The sequence below is a fragment of the Bombina bombina genome, chromosome 2, assembly GCF_027579735.1.
Source record: "Bombina bombina isolate aBomBom1 chromosome 2, aBomBom1.pri, whole genome shotgun sequence".
In the NCBI taxonomy this organism is placed as follows: domain Eukaryota; kingdom Metazoa; phylum Chordata; class Amphibia; order Anura; family Bombinatoridae; genus Bombina; species Bombina bombina.
In genome coordinates this window covers 902,768,356-902,785,567 of record NC_069500.1, presented here as the reverse complement: position 1 = coordinate 902,785,567, position 17,212 = coordinate 902,768,356, and the positions used below count along the sequence as shown (strand labels likewise).

The 17,212-nt window shown below is 39.2% G+C and overlaps 1 protein-coding gene across 2 annotated transcripts in view; it reads right to left on the bottom strand.

Annotated features, from left to right (window-relative positions):
- RBPMS (RNA binding protein, mRNA processing factor) overlaps positions 1–17,212 on the bottom strand; it is a 570,413-nt gene that overhangs the window by 332,859 nt on the left and 220,342 nt on the right. For both annotated transcript variants that reach the window (XR_008400695.1, XM_053703279.1), the window contains exon 4: positions 16,792–16,854. Coding sequence is in view for 1 of the 2 variants with exons in the window: in XM_053703279.1 (XP_053559254.1) it covers positions 16,792–16,854 (63 nt within the window). In the remaining variant the exon portion in view is untranslated. The remainder of the gene's footprint in view (positions 1–16,791; positions 16,855–17,212) is intronic.

Genomic DNA, 17,212 nt, shown 5'->3' with positions numbered 1-17,212 from the left:
GATCTTTATTTATGTGCCTTTAGAGAACCCCAAATCCTTTTTTTTTTACTTTTCTTAATTGTTTTTTTATAACTATTTTATTTTTTACTCTATACATTAAAGACTTATACAGGCATCTGAGAAACAGGCATGTAAGCAGCATGACCTTATCTCCCTATTACTGACAATTGTCAGTTTTAAATAAAGTTGCGCAGTGACGTCTTCACGTTATTGCGAGTGACGCCACTGCACAAAACGTGAAGCCCTGGTTGTGACTGTGAGATGTTCTGCCTGTGAATTCTGTCCCTCACTTTGGTTTACAAGCTGCTTGCTTCTACTTCCTAACCTTATGAAATCATCTCAAACTGTATCTACTTCCAATTGCAGCAGCTGCTACCTATTTACTAAACACACAGCCTCCATATAGTACATTTCCTGCTGGTTTGTGTATATAAGAAGTAGGAGAGTTATACAAATAATGAAATAATTTATTAGCATCAAATATGGTAATCTACATCGTTAACAAGAAAACAATTATATTTGCTGACCTTACTTGGAAAAAAAAATCAAGCAATTCTTGGTAGCATGTTTGTGCCTCCCTGGTTTGACGTGATAATTTTTTTTTGTTTCTTTCTTTATTGCAGAATTTCAGTTTGAAGTACAGACAATTACATTGACTTTAGGGTTCAAAATACCATGCAGAGCATTAGGAAATATGAAATGCTAGTTTCATTACTACCTATCATGAAGATTCCATGATTAGTGTTTGAGGGGTTAAAAAAATCTTCAGTGTGTGGTTTTTGTTAGTTCTTTTTTTCAGATGAGTATTTCCTTGTGTTTATCCTTAAAAATAGGCCTCCTGTCGTAAATAGTTTCTAAGTTCTACTTCAGAAAACTTTATTACATACATCCAGAGAGCTGGTGCCACAAGTTAGTAACGTATCAACACTGGGTGACAGAAATCTGAGGTCGATCAGAGGTGACATTCCAGGATATCTTAAGATGTGTTTTAATCACTTTTATGTTACAGGATGACCAAATATGACAGACATGTCATGTTTGGTATAACAATGATCCTCATGATGTCACCATAGCATAAGGGTATATTTATTATATATACATAACTAAAATTATGTTATCCTATAACTTTAGCTAGGGCCTGCATTTTGGATTAGCCTGCAATAAAAAAGGGGCGGCACTCTGGAAGGGGCCTCTTCAGAAACCTGATCTCAGGAATAAATGTATTTAATGGTGACTTTAGCAAAATAATATTGTCATTCTACATGAGAGGCAGCGGGCAACAGCGTGCTTAACCATATTTCTGCAATTTCCATGGAACAGAGGCTATTCTGTAAAGTTATAGGTTCTGCTATATTTTCTCATTTTTAAAAACTGTTTTGCTTTTATGTGTATCCGTGTATGTTAAATAATTTTTTATAACAAAAATAACCGGCGAATCTTCATGCATTTAAAAGTGTTTATTTGGATAACACCAGACAGATAAAGTCAATAGATGACGCCAGCGTAATGTTGTCTTACGCGTTTCGGCAATACACTCGCCTTAGTCATAGAAATATTAAATGTGTAACTGCCCGCTCTTAAATAGCCCTGACAGCTGCACCTCAATTACAAACACGTTGTGAGTCTTAAAGTAACAGTACCTTTTACAGACAGATTTAGAGAATATGACCATAGAATACACTGTATCTTATTATTACATAGTGTTGCTTGTAATGGATAAACTTAACAAGCATATTTAGACCCTACATTATGCCTCATAGAATTACATCAGTTCCTTACTACCACTGGAAATAACTACTGAAAAGACCACTCTCTTGATGATTACACACAGGTTACTCAGTATGCATTATTGTTGTATGTCACAGATGGGGAGAAAGATCCAACATGGTAATACGTATATACTTAATCCCATCCCTGAGATGTCTGCGTGTACAAAAAGGAGACAAAGTCTGATTTGTTTAATTAAATTTAAAAAATATATACATTTTTGGACATTTTGAGCTTATGCCTAGGGAAAAGAAGAGCTCATAAGACCATTCCTAATATAATTAATACTCAGTTTATAATTTAAGAATGGTTATATATACTAATAGTGTTCATATATGTCAACTTATTGTGCATAGGAATGAATGACTTTGGTTAGAATCCCACAACAATAATTACTTATAGTAATTTTTTTATATATATAAATGCACTGTGACTCTTTTTTGCTGTTCATAATAAATGTTGTTTTATTAAATTTTTTCCCTTTGCCTAATATTTGAACCACATTTCAGAAGAGACGAGTAATAATAGTATTATGTTTTTAGATTTTGATCAATTGTGCTTTGGGATTTTTAATCTGTTCGTCTGGGTTTTTCTTTAGGTTACAATAATCTTAAAGTGGTGGCAGCAGAGATAGTTTAGTGTGGGTGGCATTAAAGGGGAATTTGAGCCTCTTTCCGGGTCTAGTACATACAAGAGAGTTTTTTTTTTAACCCTTGCACCGACTGAACTAAGTCACAGGCTTGCCTGGAGTGGCTAGACTGTGACAAGCTGGTTAACATACTTTGGAAAATAAATAGCACTGGCACTAGAGAATATACAACAATTTAAGATGAATGTCAAAAAAATAAATAAATTGTGCTTTTGTTTTCAATTAGATTTTTGGATAAGACTGATGGTGCAGGTAACAATGAATGGGAAGGGTCAAGAAGAAGACTGGGCAAATGGGGATTGGATTAAAGCTGCAATATCTAAAACCAATATCTACATCCAGTTTTTGGCAACCCACACCTTATATACCTTTATCCTCTGCCACCAACCAAGTTGGTTGAAATGGGGGTCCTTGACCCCCCCCCCCAGACTAAAGGATTAAAACCCAAATAATAATCTATATAAAAAACATAATTTATGCTTACCTGATAAATTTATTTCTCTTGTAGTGTGTTCAGTCCACGGGTCATCCATTACTTATGGGATATATTCTCCTCCCCAACAGGAAGTTGCAAGAGGATCACCCAAGCAGAGCTGCTATATAGCTCCTCCCCTCACATGTCATATCCAGTCATTCGACCGAAACAAGACGAGAAAGGAGAAACTATAGGGTGCAGTGGTGACTGGAGTTATAATTTAAAATTTAGAACCTGCCTCAAATAGACAGGGCGGGCCGTGGACTGAACACACTACAAGAGAAATAAATTTATCAGGTAAGCATAAATTATGTTTTCTCTTGTTAAGTGTGTTCAGTCCACGGGTCATCCATTACTTATGGGATACCAATACCAAAGCTAAAGTACACGGATGATGGGAGGGACAAGGCAAGAACATTAAACAGAAGGAACCACTGCCTGTAGAACCTTTCTCCCAAAAACAGCCTCCGAAGAAGCAAAAGTGTCAAATTTGTAAAATTTGGAAAAGGTATGAAGTGAAGACCAAGTTGCAGCCTTGCAAATCTGTTCAACAGAGGCCTCATTCTTAAAGGCCCAGGTGGAAGCCACAGCTCTAGTGGAATGAGCTGTAATTCTTTCAGGAGGCTGCTGTCCAGCAGTCTCATAGGCTAAGCGTATTATGCTACGAAGCCAAAAAGAGAGAGAGGTAGCCGAAACCTTTTGACCTCTCCTCTGTCCAGAGTAAACGACAAACAGAGAAGAAGTTTGTCGAAAATCTTTAGTTGCCTGTAAGTAGAACTTCAGAGCACGGACCACATCTAGATTATGCAAAAGACGTTCCTTCTTTGAAGAAGGATTAGGACATAAGGATGGAACAACAATCTCTTGATTGATATTCTTGTTAGAAACAACCTTAGGTAAAAACCCAGGTTTAGTACGCAGGACTACCTTGTCTGAATGAAAGATCAGATAAGGAGAATCACAATGTAAGGCAGATAACTCCGAGACTCTTCGAGCCGAGGAAATAGCCATCAAAAACAGAACTTTCCAAGATAAAAGCTTAATATCAATGGAATGAAGGGGTTCAAACGGAACACCCTGAAGAACTTTAAGAACCAAGTTTAAGCTCCACGGAGGAGCAACAGTTTTAAACACAGGCTTAATCCTAGCCAAAGCCTGACAAAAAGCCTGGACGTCTGGATTCTCTGCCAGACGCTTGTGTAAAAGAATAGACAGAGCAGAAATCTGTCCCTTTAGTGAACTAGCGGATAAGCCCTTTTCTAAACCCTCTTGTAGAAAAGACAATATCCTAGGAATCCTAACCTTACTCCATGAGTAACTCTTGGATTCACACCAATATAAATATTTACGCCATATCTTGTGGTAAATTTTTCTGGTAACAGGTTTCCAAGCCTGTATTAATGTATCAATAACCGAATCCGAAAACCCACGCTTTGATAGAATCAAGCGTTCAATTTCCAAGCAGTCAGCCTCAGAGAAATTAGGTTTGGATGGTTGAAAGGACCCTGAATTAGAAGGTCCTGTCTCAGGGGTAGAGACCATGGTGGACAGGACAACATGTCCACTAGGTCTGCATACCAGGTCCTGCGTGGCCACGCAGGCGCTATCAGAATCACCGATGCTCTCTCCTGTTTGATCCTGGCAATCAGACGAGGAAGCAACGGAAAAGGTGGAAACACATAAGCTATGTTGAAAACCCAAGGGGCTGCTAGTGCATCTACCAGCACCGTTCCCGGGTCCCTGGACCTGGATCCGTAACAAGGAAGCTTGGCGTTCTGGCGAGATGCCATGAGATCCAGATCCGGTTTGCCCCAACGAAGAATCAGTTGGGCAAATACCTCCGGGTGAAGTTCCCACTCCCCCGGATGAAAAGTCTGGCGACTTAAAAAATCCGCCTCCCAGTTCTCCACGCCTGGGATGTAGATCGCTGACAGGTGGCAAGAGTGAGACTCTGCCCAGCGAATTATCTTCGAGACTTCCAACATCGCTAGGGAACTCCTGGTTCCCCCTTGATGATTGATGTAAGCCACAGTCGTGATGTTGTCCGACTGAAATCTGATAAACCTCAGTTTTGCCAACTGAGGCCAAGCTAGAAGAGCATTGAATATTGCCCTTAATTCTAGAATGTTTATTGGGAGGAGTTTCTCCTCCTGAGTCCACGATCCCTGAGCCTTCAGGGAGTTCCAGACTGCTCCCCAGCCTAGTAGGCTGGCATCTGTTGTTACAATCGTCCAATCTGGTCTGCGAAAGGACATTCCTTTGGACAGATGAACCCGTGATAACCACCAGAGAAGAGAATCTCTGGTCTCCTGGTCCAGATTTAGCAAAGGGGACAGATCTGAGTAATCCCTGTTCCATTGACTTAGCATGCATAGTTGCAGCGGTCTGAGATGTAGGCGTGCAAATGGCACTATGTCCATCGCCGCGACCATTAAGCCGATCACTTCCATGCACTGAGCTACCGATGGGCTTGGAATGGAGTGAAGGACACGGCAAGCATTGAGAAATTTTGATAGCCTGGACTCAGAAATGCTAGAACTATCTCTGTATGAGACTTTGCATTTTGAAAACTTGACGCTTGAATCAGAATGTCGTCTAGGTACGGAGCCACCGCTATGCCTCGTGGTCTTAGTACCGCCAGAAGAGAGCCCAAAACCTTTGTAAAAATTCTCGGGGCCGTAGCCAACCCGAAGGGAAGCGCTACAAACTGGTAATGCCTGTCTAGAAAGGCAAACCTTAGGTACCGATAATGATCTTTGTGAATCGGTATGTGAAGGTAGGCATCCTTTAAATCCACTGTGGTCATATATTGACCCTCTTGGATCATGGGTAGGATGGTTCAAATGGTTTCCATCTTGAACGATGGAACCCTTAGGAATTTGTTTAAGATTTTTAAATCTAAGATTGGTCTGAAGGTTCCCTCTTTCTTGGGAACCACAAACAGATTTGAATAAAAACCTTGCCCCTGTTCCGTCCGCGGAACTGGGTGGATCACTCCCATCACTAAGAGGTCTTGTACACAATGTAGAAATGCCTCTTTCTTTACTAGGTTTGTTGATAACCTTGACAGATGAAACCTCCCTTGTGGAGGAGAAGTCTTGAAATCCAGAAGGTATCCCTGAGATATAATCTCCAGCGTCCAGGGATCCTGTATATCTCTTGCCCAAGCCTGGGCGAAGAGAGAGAGTCTGCCCCCCACTAGATCCGTCTCCGGAAAGGGGGCCCTGACTTCATGCTGTCTTAGGGGCGGAAGTAGGCTTTCTGGCCTGCTTGCCCTTGTTCCATGACTGGTTGCTTTTCCAACCCTGTCTGTAACGAGCAGTAGTTCCTTCCTGTTTTGGAGCTGAGGAAGTTGATGCTGCTCCTGCCTTGAAATTACAAAAGGCACGAAAATTAGACTGTTTGGCCTTCGATTTGGCCCTGTCCTGAGGAAGGGTGTGGCCCTTACCTCCAGTAATGTCAGCAATAATTTCCTTCAAGCCGGGCCCGAATAAGGTCTGCCCTTTGAAAGGAATGTTTAGCAATTTAGACTTAGAAGTTACATCTGCTGACCAGGATTTAAGCCAAAGCGCTCTGCGCGCCTGTATGGCGAATCCGGAATTTTTAGCCGTAAGTTTGGTTAAATGCACTACGGCATCCGAAACAAACGCATTAGCCAGCTTAAGGGTTCTAATCCTGCTCAGAGACTCATCCAATGGTGCTGTGCGAATCGCCTCTTCCAGAGACTCAAACTAGAATGCCGCTGCAGCAGTGACAGGCGCAATGCATGCAAGAGGCTGTAATATAAAACCTTGTTGAATAAACATTTTCTTAAGATAACCCTCTAATTTTTTATCCATTGGATCTGAGAAAGCACAGCTATCCTCCACCGGGATAGTGGTACGCTTGGCTAAAGTAGAAACTGCTCCCTCCACCTTAGGGACCGTCTGCCATAAGTCTCTTGTGGTGGCGTCTATAGGGAAACATTTTTCTAAATATCGGAGGAGGGGAAAAAGGCACACCGGGTCTATCCCACTCCTTACTAATAATCTCTGTAAGCCTCTTTGGTATAGGAAAAACGTCAGTACACACCGGCACCGCGTAGTATTTATCCAGCCTACATAATTTCTCTGGGATTGCCACCGTGTCACAATCATTCAGAGCCGCTAACACCTCCCCTAGCAACACGCGGAGGTTCTCAAGCTTAAATTTAAAATTTGAAATTTCTGAATCCGGTCTCCCCGAATCAGAACCGTCACCCACAGAATGAAGCTCTCCGTCCTCATGTTCTGCAAATTGTGACGCAGTATCAGACATGGCTCTCGTGTCATCGGCGCGCTCTGTCCTTAACCCAGAACTGTCGCGCTTGCCTCTTAACTCTGGCATATTGTATAACACTTCTTTCATAACATTAGCCATATCATGTAAAGTGATTTGTAAGGGCCTTGATGTACTTGGCGCCTCAATCTCACGCACCTCCCGAGCGGGAGACGAAGGTACTGACACGTGAGGAGAGTCAGACGGCATAACTGTCCCCTCGTTGTCTGGTGATAATTTTTTAAGCGGTACAGATTGATTTTTCAAAGTAACATCAATACAATTGGTACACATATTTCTATTGGGCTCCACAACGGCTTTTAAACATAATGAACAAGCAGATTCCTCTGTATCAGACATGTTTAAACAGACTAGCAATGAAGCTAGCAAGCTTGGAAAATACTTTCAATAAGTTTGCAAGCAATATAAAAAACGCTGCAGCGCTTTTAAAAAACACAGTTGAGTAACTAAAGAATAATTCAGTTATAGTCAACAATTCTTTAAATGTATTAATTAGCAGAGGATTGCACCCATTAGCAACCGGATGATTAACCCCTCAGTACCCAAAAAAAACGGATATCAAATTAATATAAAACGTTTTTATCACAGTCTAACACACTGTCACAGGTCTGCTGTGACTGATTACCTCCCTCAAAAAACGAATTTTGAAGACCCCTGAGCTCTCTAGAGACGTCCTGGATCAAGGAGGAAGAAGCAGGAAGACTGTGCTAGAATTTTAACTGCGCAACAAGGCGCTAAAAAAGAGGCCCCTCCCGCTCATTTACAACAGTGGGAGACCGGATATAACGGTTTCTATGCAGAAATATACGTTAGCCATGTGGAAAAAAATTCATGCCCAAAGGATTTATCACCAAAGTACCTCACAAAACGAATAACATGCCAGTAAACGTTTTGAAAATAAACTTCTTTAAATGTCATGCAAAGTTATTACTAAGCCTGCAACCAGTCGCTACCACTGCAGATAAGGCTTAAGCATTATTTCAGTATTAACAGTATTTTCTCAGTCAAATTCTAGTCCCTAGAAAATAACTCTACTGTGCATACATTTATCAGCCTGATACCAGTCACTACTACTGCATTTAAGGCTGTACTTACATCATACGGGTAACAGCAGTATTTTCTTAGTCAATTCCATTCCCAGAAAATATTGTACTGCACATACCTCATTTGCGGTGGACCCCGCATGCTATTCCCATGTTCTGAAGTTACCCCACTTCTCAGAATGTCGAGAACAGCCAGTGGATCTTAGTTACGCCTGCTAAGATCATAGAAAACGCAGGCAGTTTCTTCTTCCAAATACTGCCTGAGATAGAAAAAAACAGCACACTCCGGTGCCATTTAAAATAACAAACTTTTGATTGAAGAATAATTAAGTAAAAACTCCAACTCCTCCAGCGACCTCCTTCTTTGTTGAGGGTTGCAAGAGAATGACGGATATGACATGTGAGGGGAGGAGCTATATAGCAGCTCTGCTTGGGTGATCCTCTTGCAACTTCCTGTTGGGGAGGAGAATATATCCCATAAGTAATGGATGACCCGTGGACTGAACACACTTAACAAGAGAAATACAAGCAGTTTCTCTTTGGTAATGTAGCTCAGATATTAGACAAATGCAAAACGTAATAATTGAATATGCATAAGATGTTTTTGTTTTTCTCCTGGCTACAAACATATTTGAGATTGTGCATGATGCAAGGAAAGCACCTGCAAGCAATTGTGGGTAGGATATGTGTGGGCTTTGTGGGCCAAAACCATAATGACCTTTTTCCAGGAGAATGCATAAATATTTGGAAGACCAGATCCTGGAAAAAAGACTTGAGAGGATACTAGGAACTGAACAGATGTATTACCAGACATAATTTAACCTGGTTATCAAATTACTTTTATAATTTGCACAATTTTGTGTATGTATATAAATATTATCTGTGCATAATATGTTTAAGCATGTTCTTATCTTCTGTTTGTTTGTGTCTTTTGCATCACTGTGTAGTTTTTCGAAGGTCTTTGAATACTGAAGAGGAAGGAGTGTAACTAGGACAACACTGTGCCCCCATCCCCATTTCAACAGTGCTAATTCTGTCTGTAACAAGAAGTGCTGCTTCTCTGTGACATGGAGTTAACCTTTCCTCTAGGTTAGTTAGTCCAGAGAATATGCACTTGTGCAAATTCTTATACAAATATGGTAGCAGGTTTTTCTGTACAACAACACTGCCCTGCTACCATACTTCTCAAGTGAATCATACACTTTACTTACACCCTGCTTATTTTTTTTAAAATAGGGTGGGGTCAGGCATGATGCAGCTGGAGTCCAGGCACCACTGAGTCCCCCTGTATTGGGTTGCCATATTGCTGTTTGTAAAAGAAGACCATTCGAAAAAATACATAAGTCGTCATGGTTCTTACAACAAAACTTTTTCAAACTCAATTTCTGTAAAAGGTCATTGGCATATGTATTTTTTCATAAGGGTCCTCAAGTGGCAATATGGTAACCCTACTACATTAGGAATGACACTACAGACTGAAAGGCCAGAAGATCATTTGAGACCTCTGAGACACCTGGGTAGAGGCAGTCAATATGCCCTTGCATAATCTCTTAACCATTATTTTAACCTCTTCTTTCTTCCCATGTTTATTCTGATAAACATCAGCTTTCTCATCTAAAAGACTTATATGGAGGCACACAGTAAAATTTCATGTTGGATAACGCTCAGGCGCTAAGCCGATAGAGCGCAAAAATAAATTATTCAGTTTTTCATTTAGTTTTGTTATGCAAACGAGCAAATGATAATGGTTTTCATCAGTTCTCAAAAAGTGCTAAATTTTAAAGGGGTATTTTGGAATGCGCTCTGACCGCATCAACTCATCACTAGTGATATAAACACAATGATCGTGCTTATAGTACTCTTCGCACTATCCATTAAAAGTATAGCGAGCTAAATATTTTTTGGCCCCGTTAAGATGATTTGGTTAACAATTTTTTCCATCCACTTTTAATACCAGATTGTATATTATTATTTGCGCAACAGAGCGCACCCTGCACTATCAATTGCTTGTAATCTAAGTCAGAATATGATAAGATCAATAGGGCATTAGACGCCCACCACCTTATTCTGAGTGTCTTTTTTAGGGAAAGTCTAGCAGTGGTCTCTTTCCTTCCCTATGTTAGGCCTAGAAGACCATTTAGACCAGTGCTTTCCAAACTGTGTGTCGGGACACACTAGTGTGTCGGCAGCAGTGTGTAGGTGTGTCCCTGCTTCAGCACAATTTTTTTTTTATTTTTTTTTTTTGGTTTCTGACTTTCCACCTGCCTGCTATGCATATCACATGGTTGACTCGTGATTGATACCTAGGGGGACACAGATCATGTTAACCTATTGGCGCAGCTCAGTGGGAACTGAAACTATTCCCATTGGCGGCACATTTATCTCCTGACTGCACGTGCAGTCTCCTTAATTAACTTGTGACTGCATGTGTAGTCAGTGAGTGGGAGACCAGTGTGTTTGCAGCGCTGGCAGTAGTCAATCGGACTCACTGAGCTCTGAGGGCGGCAGCTTAAATCCTGAACTGAAGTCAGTGGGGTTTTTTTGCAACTGTCTCCCAGGGGTGCATAGCTGCTCCTGCTCTTGATATATGGATACTAAGTGGAAGCTTAAGAAATGCTTGATGATGAAATGCGAGTGTCTTTATCTAATATTCCACCAAATATTCAGAAATTGTGTTCATCCCATCAACCTCATACATCCCATTAAAATATCAATTAGCTATTGGTGTTATTAAACTTTTTTTAATTCTTGCACATACATACTGTTACTTGTAAATACATTTTGTTATTATATAATTTATGTATGTGTCCGTATCTCTTAAAACAAGTTAGTTTAATCTCCTTTTTGCTAGTACAACTAAATTACTTTGTCGCAAAATGTTGTAGGTCTAAAAAGTGTGTCACCAACATAAAAAGTTTGGAAAGCTCTGATTTAGACAATAAGTCAACCGTTTGTTTGCCTTTAGTAATGGCTGACAATACACTCATCATCTCTCTAGATTTATCTATTTATTCTAAAACTGTGTGACCCTAATGCTTCAAAGGACCATCCAATTTATTGAAGATATATGGAAGTCAAAATTAAACTTTCATAAATGAGTTACAGTGTGAAATTTGAAAAGGTTCCAAATTACTTCTATTATCAAATAAACTTATTTTCTTGGTCTCCATGGTTAAAACTTATCTCCTTACTATGAGTGTATATCTCCGAAGTGTGCATGTGACTTTAGCCCAACGCAGTACCAGTGTTTGCAACAATGTTCATATCAATTTTATACATATAGCAAACCACAGCGCGCTGTCAAGGAAAGGAGAAAAGCTTTTACAAAGGTGACAGAGAGAAAGAGATAATCTGAATGCTGAAACTTTAATTCTTCCTTTTGACATTTCTTTAAAGGTAAATTGTTGTAATACAAAAGCACTAAGCAGTGGTTTATACTTAAATAATGTATTGTTTTTCATTTTAAAAGGATTTTACTTGTTATTTATTTTTACTTAATTTGTGCTATGTCCATTACTTCCTGTCACAGACCCACAAGGGGGCTGGGGTCTCTACAGGATGGCATATATAGCTTGATGCCATAAATCTTCTAGAGCAACATGAGCTGGCGTACTGTTGAGTAAATGATAGATCGAAAGAAAGTCAGTCTCTTGAACATGCTCAGAAGAGGCAGAATGCAACTTCTAAGCATGTGAGATCTCTTATCTAGCTGCAGGAAGTGTCTACACTGAGCATACACAAAGTGCTCATTTTGCCAGAAAATAAGTTACTTACTGTTTTTTTCTGTGTTTTTTGGAACAATGTTTTAAGGCTTATTTTGATTTAACATTTTTTTTTTACTAATGGAGCACTGTTCCATATCCATTTAAGCTGTAAAAAGAAAACGCTCAAATATAATACATTATAGTATTTTTTTATTGCACTATTGCCTGCCTATAACTAGGGATGGGCGAATGTGTTTATATTCGAATTCGAATGTTAGAACAAATGTTATTGTAGAAATTCGATTTACATAATAGAATGTTGATAAGAACGAATATTCTTAAAAATTTAATTTTCGAATGTTATTTACAGTTTTCTAATGTCACATTCGAATTCGAATATTACATTTCGAAATTGAATGAATACATAGCTAAACATTCTATTATTCGAACAAATATTTTCGAATTTTATTGAAAAATTCAAAAACGAAAATTTGAAAATAGAATGTTAGAATGTTATATAAACATTCGAAATTCGATTCAAACGAATGAATGTATCAAAATTAGTTTTAAATTTTGAATTTTTAGAAACATTCGCCCATCCCTACCTATAACTATCATATTAACCATCACAAAGGGGTTAAAATGACCTTTGGACTGACAATGCGGCTGAATCAATAATAGGGGGTGAATATACAGTTATGTAGCTGCCAATAACGCGTTAAACTCTGGAACAGTCATGAATCTCCAGTCCAGAGCTGACTTGAAATGTGTGATTTAACCCTTTATAGGCTTAAACACATTGGTATAGACAATCTATAGTGCAAGAAGAAAATGTTCTGCAGATAATTTTCTTAATTCAGCTTTATATACTCTACACTGAAAATAAAGTTTGGTCACTTTCTTTTTAAACAGTAAGCTATGATGAGCAACTATCCCTAGAGCTCTAGAAAAATTATGTTTTGCATTCCATTTCCAGGGCCCTAATTCCCATCATCTCCCTCACTGTTAATCAAACACTTTACTGGCTTATGTATGAGCCAGGGCACCAATAAACACAGCTTACTGAGATTTGGCTGGACTAGAAACATATCTTCTGCCAGTTAGTGGAGGAAGAAAAAGCAGGAGATAAAAAAATTGTTCTCAGAAAGATGCCAAACTGTTTCTTCAGTTCACCACTATACTTTCAATAACCAAGTTATCTAATTATGAAAAGCATTTTTTATCTCATAATGTTAAGAGCCCAGTGAGGTTGCATGTATGTTTTTTCCCAGTTTTAAAGGGAAACTCAAATCAAAATGAAACCTTCATGGTTCAGTTACAGCATGCAATTGTAAACAACTTCCAATGTACTCACGTTAACAAAATGTGCGCATTTTTTTACATTTACTCTTTGCTCCTGAGCATGTGCAAGAATTCACAGAATATATATAAATATATATATATATATATATATATATATATATACACACACGTGTGATTGGCTGATAGCTGTCAAATGATGCAGTGGGAGTTGAAATACATAACTTTGAAATTTGTCAGAAAAAAATCTAATACTCATTTGAAGTTCAGACTAAGTGCTATTGCATTGTCTTTTTATCATGCATGTTTTTTTATTTAAATCTACTGTATTTATTGATACTTTAAAGGAACATTGAAGAGCAAACTTTTAGAACTACTGAAAGTTTATCTGTTTAACCCCCAAAGGAGTAAAATACAAAGTAAAACTCCCACTCACAAGCAGCAGACAGCAGCTGGTACCAAGGAGCAGGGCCGGACTGGGAATAAAAAGCAGCCCTGGAAAAATTTGAAGACCAGCCCTATTTCCAATGAATCCGTAGAATGCACACGCCTCATTTTTCTCAAGGAAATTACTGTAATACTCCTTACCAAAAAAAAATTTTCAGAATTATATTATAATCGTTTGTAATAATAAAAAAAATGCCAGCTTGTTAATATATAGGAATCCTACAACCCAATTTCATTCATGATTCCCTTTCACAGTGTGAAAATGACTCTCCATAGTGTGATCTTGAGATATAGTGGGGCCCATTTATCAAGCTCTGGATGGAACTTGAGGGCCCGTGTTTCTGGCGAGCCTGATCTAAAGACTGCTGCTCCATAACCTGTCCACCTGCTCTGAGTAGGCGGACAGACATCGCCGCAATACAACCCGATCAAGTACGATTGGCCGCGAATCTGCAGGGGGCGGCATTGCACCAGCAGTTCACAAGAGCTGCTGGTGCAATGCTGAATACGGAGAGCGTATTGCTCTCCGCATTCAGCAAGGTCTGTCGGACCTGATCCGCACTGTCGGATCAGGTCCGACAGACCTTTGTTAAATAGGGGCCAGTGTGTCATCCTGTCTCATAATGTGACTTGATTAAACACTAGAAATTATTTAAAGGAGAACTACAAAATGGTATATTTTCTAAGCGATAAATACTTTATCACCTTAATATGTATAACTAAGATAAGAAAATATGTGATACAGCTGCATCACCTCACCAGCAGCAGCACTCCCTTAAATTGTATCTGGCCAGCCCCAGCTGCTGCGACCCACCGGGAAATATCCCGGTGTCCTGGCAGGCCAATCAAGCCTTGCCAAGGAGGCAGGGTCATTGATTGGCGGGGTCATGTGACTGACGCTACTGATAGTCTCACCAGAAATGTCTGCTAGGGTCTACCCGTTCTCTGCAGTTTTTAAACTAGACTTTGGTTAAACACATAGCGTTGCGGAGTCAACAGTACTAAAATTATGTCACTTTTTCAGACCCAGTACTGACATGATTTGCATTGATCAATGAAGTGAAATATACTTATTTTATTTGAAGTGGTTTGAAGCAATTGTTCATGAGGCAATATATACATAAATAATCATTTTATAGTACAATCTGAAAGTGTTTTAAAACTACAATTGTTTTACATAAAATTGTTAGCAAAAACAAAACTAAAGGTATAATATGTTTTAATGTAACATAAGCATGGCTATGCAAGAATTGCTCCAACATTCTGTAGTTTCATGATGTGGTTTGAGTTCTCCATTTTGCAAAAAGTAAGACACACTAGGCAGCCATCCTACTCCATACTTAGTTAAACAAAGTGTAGCCACAGAACTGATCTCGCTCCGTTACCATAAGAAGTCAGATTGCCCGTCTCTGTCACGGTCTGTAACAATGATTAGTTTTGCCAGTGGGAGGTGTTGGAGGGAAAGAGGAGGTGGGTGGGCGGCCCAGCAGAGGAGGGGGGAGAGAGTGGCGTGGTTCCATACACTACTGCAAAACTGATTTTGGAAGGAAGAGAGAGGGATGGCAGCCTATACTACAGAAAAAAGCAAAGATAGCAGGAAACAGTGGAAGGGGGAGGATAAGTGAGCTATTTGGGGGGCGCAAGATCATGGAGGTGGGACCATGAGGAAGGAATTCTACACAAAAGAAAATAAAAATAAACTACTAAAGTATTAAATAAAAAAAAGCCTAAACTTCATACTGGCATACTGCCAATACATATGATGGAGGTGAACACTGTGTGTGGGAGGGACCTGAACAAAGCTGTTTGGGAGGGATCAGGTAGGGATCATGTGGTGGGAGGTGTCTGGTAGGAGGGTAAATCACTGCACCACAATACATTTTACCCTTAACAGCTAACTGATTAACCCCTTTTAGAAGTGTGGTGCACAGCTGTAATAAGCAGCCTTTTAATTATCAAAAACCAATGGCAAAGCCATGCATGACTGCTATTTCTAAATAAAGGTGAGCCCAGGAATTTGTCTTATTACTGCAAGTAGTTGTGTTTAAATCATTACAGTGAGAAACCCAAAGTTTGCAAAACTGTTAACAATTTTTTTAATATGATCGTATTTGGCAGCCAAATAGTGGCATCAAATATAACAAAGGCTTTAGTTCACTCCTAGGACAAGAAGCGACAGTTAGTAGCTCGCTTTTTGGAATACACTGTGCACACTGTTGCTTTTATGTGCACTAATTCCACAGATTGAGCACCTTTACGCTCAGCCGCTAACATTATCAGTGACGACACCAGCACCTATTACAAACATGAGGGTATTTACGAACGAATATACATATACTCGTCTCTGAGTGGATTATAGCAATTATGTAAAACAGGGGACCAGAAAAAACGTATAAAGTTTATAAACCAATATAAAACATTTGGCGCTAATTTTAAATTGTGGGACGTTTAAATTTATTGTCATGTTATCTTTTATTTAACTGTTATTTTTAATAAATAACACCCAAGTGCTTTGGAGGGTTAGTTTATTGTGGATGTGAGTCCAAGGTGTTTTGTCACACTTATATATCTTTGGGACATTCCATGGTATTGTAACCTTATTCATTGGGATCCTGGTTGTCAGATACCAGAGATGAGCTAGCTTGGGAGCTCTAGAATCGCCCAGACTGCATAATTTGCCCTTCTTGTTAAGTGCACTTTACTTGTGAGTACCAATTATTTGGGAATATTACCTGGGAGGAAGACTCAGACTTTATCAGCGATATTGTGCCATTTGAGCACCTTCTTTGTTTCTGTTGTATCAGTAGCCGAAGTGTTTTATCTTTAGGAAGAGTAGACCGTGACATAAGAAAAGGATAACCAAGAACTATCTACCATTGCCTTGTAGTGGCGCCTCTGCTGTATTTTGCGGGACTGAAATAAATTTAACTTTTATTGTTTAAATCTTTTACATGACTGATCAAATCGCACACAGTATAGTAGGTATGCAATGTCAATTACTCAGATACAACAGCTTATGTTGCTCAAACAAACAAAATGAGGGTTTATATAAAAACTATGATCAATCTATGTTAATAAAGAGTAACTTACGTTTAATGCATTCTTGGCGGCTTCTGCTTCTGAACGGCTATCAAAGCTGACAAAACCTACAGGCTGTAAATAAGAAGAAATAAATAATATTAGAAGTATAATTATGGTGTGTCAGGACAATGATACCGACTTTACTATGGGCTAAGAGTCCTTCCTGGTAAAAAAAAAATGTTATTGATTAAAGAGGTAGATAATCCCTTTATTAACCATTCCCCAGTTTTGCATAACCGACACTATTATTTTGATACACTTTTTACCTCTATGATTACCTGTATCTAAGCCTCTGCAGACTGCCCCCTTATCTCAGTGATTTTTGTATAATCTTGCATTTTAGCTAATTAGTACTGGTTCCTGCATAACTCCACGGTAGTGAGCACAATGTTATCTATATGGCACACACAAACTAGCACTGGCTGGCTGT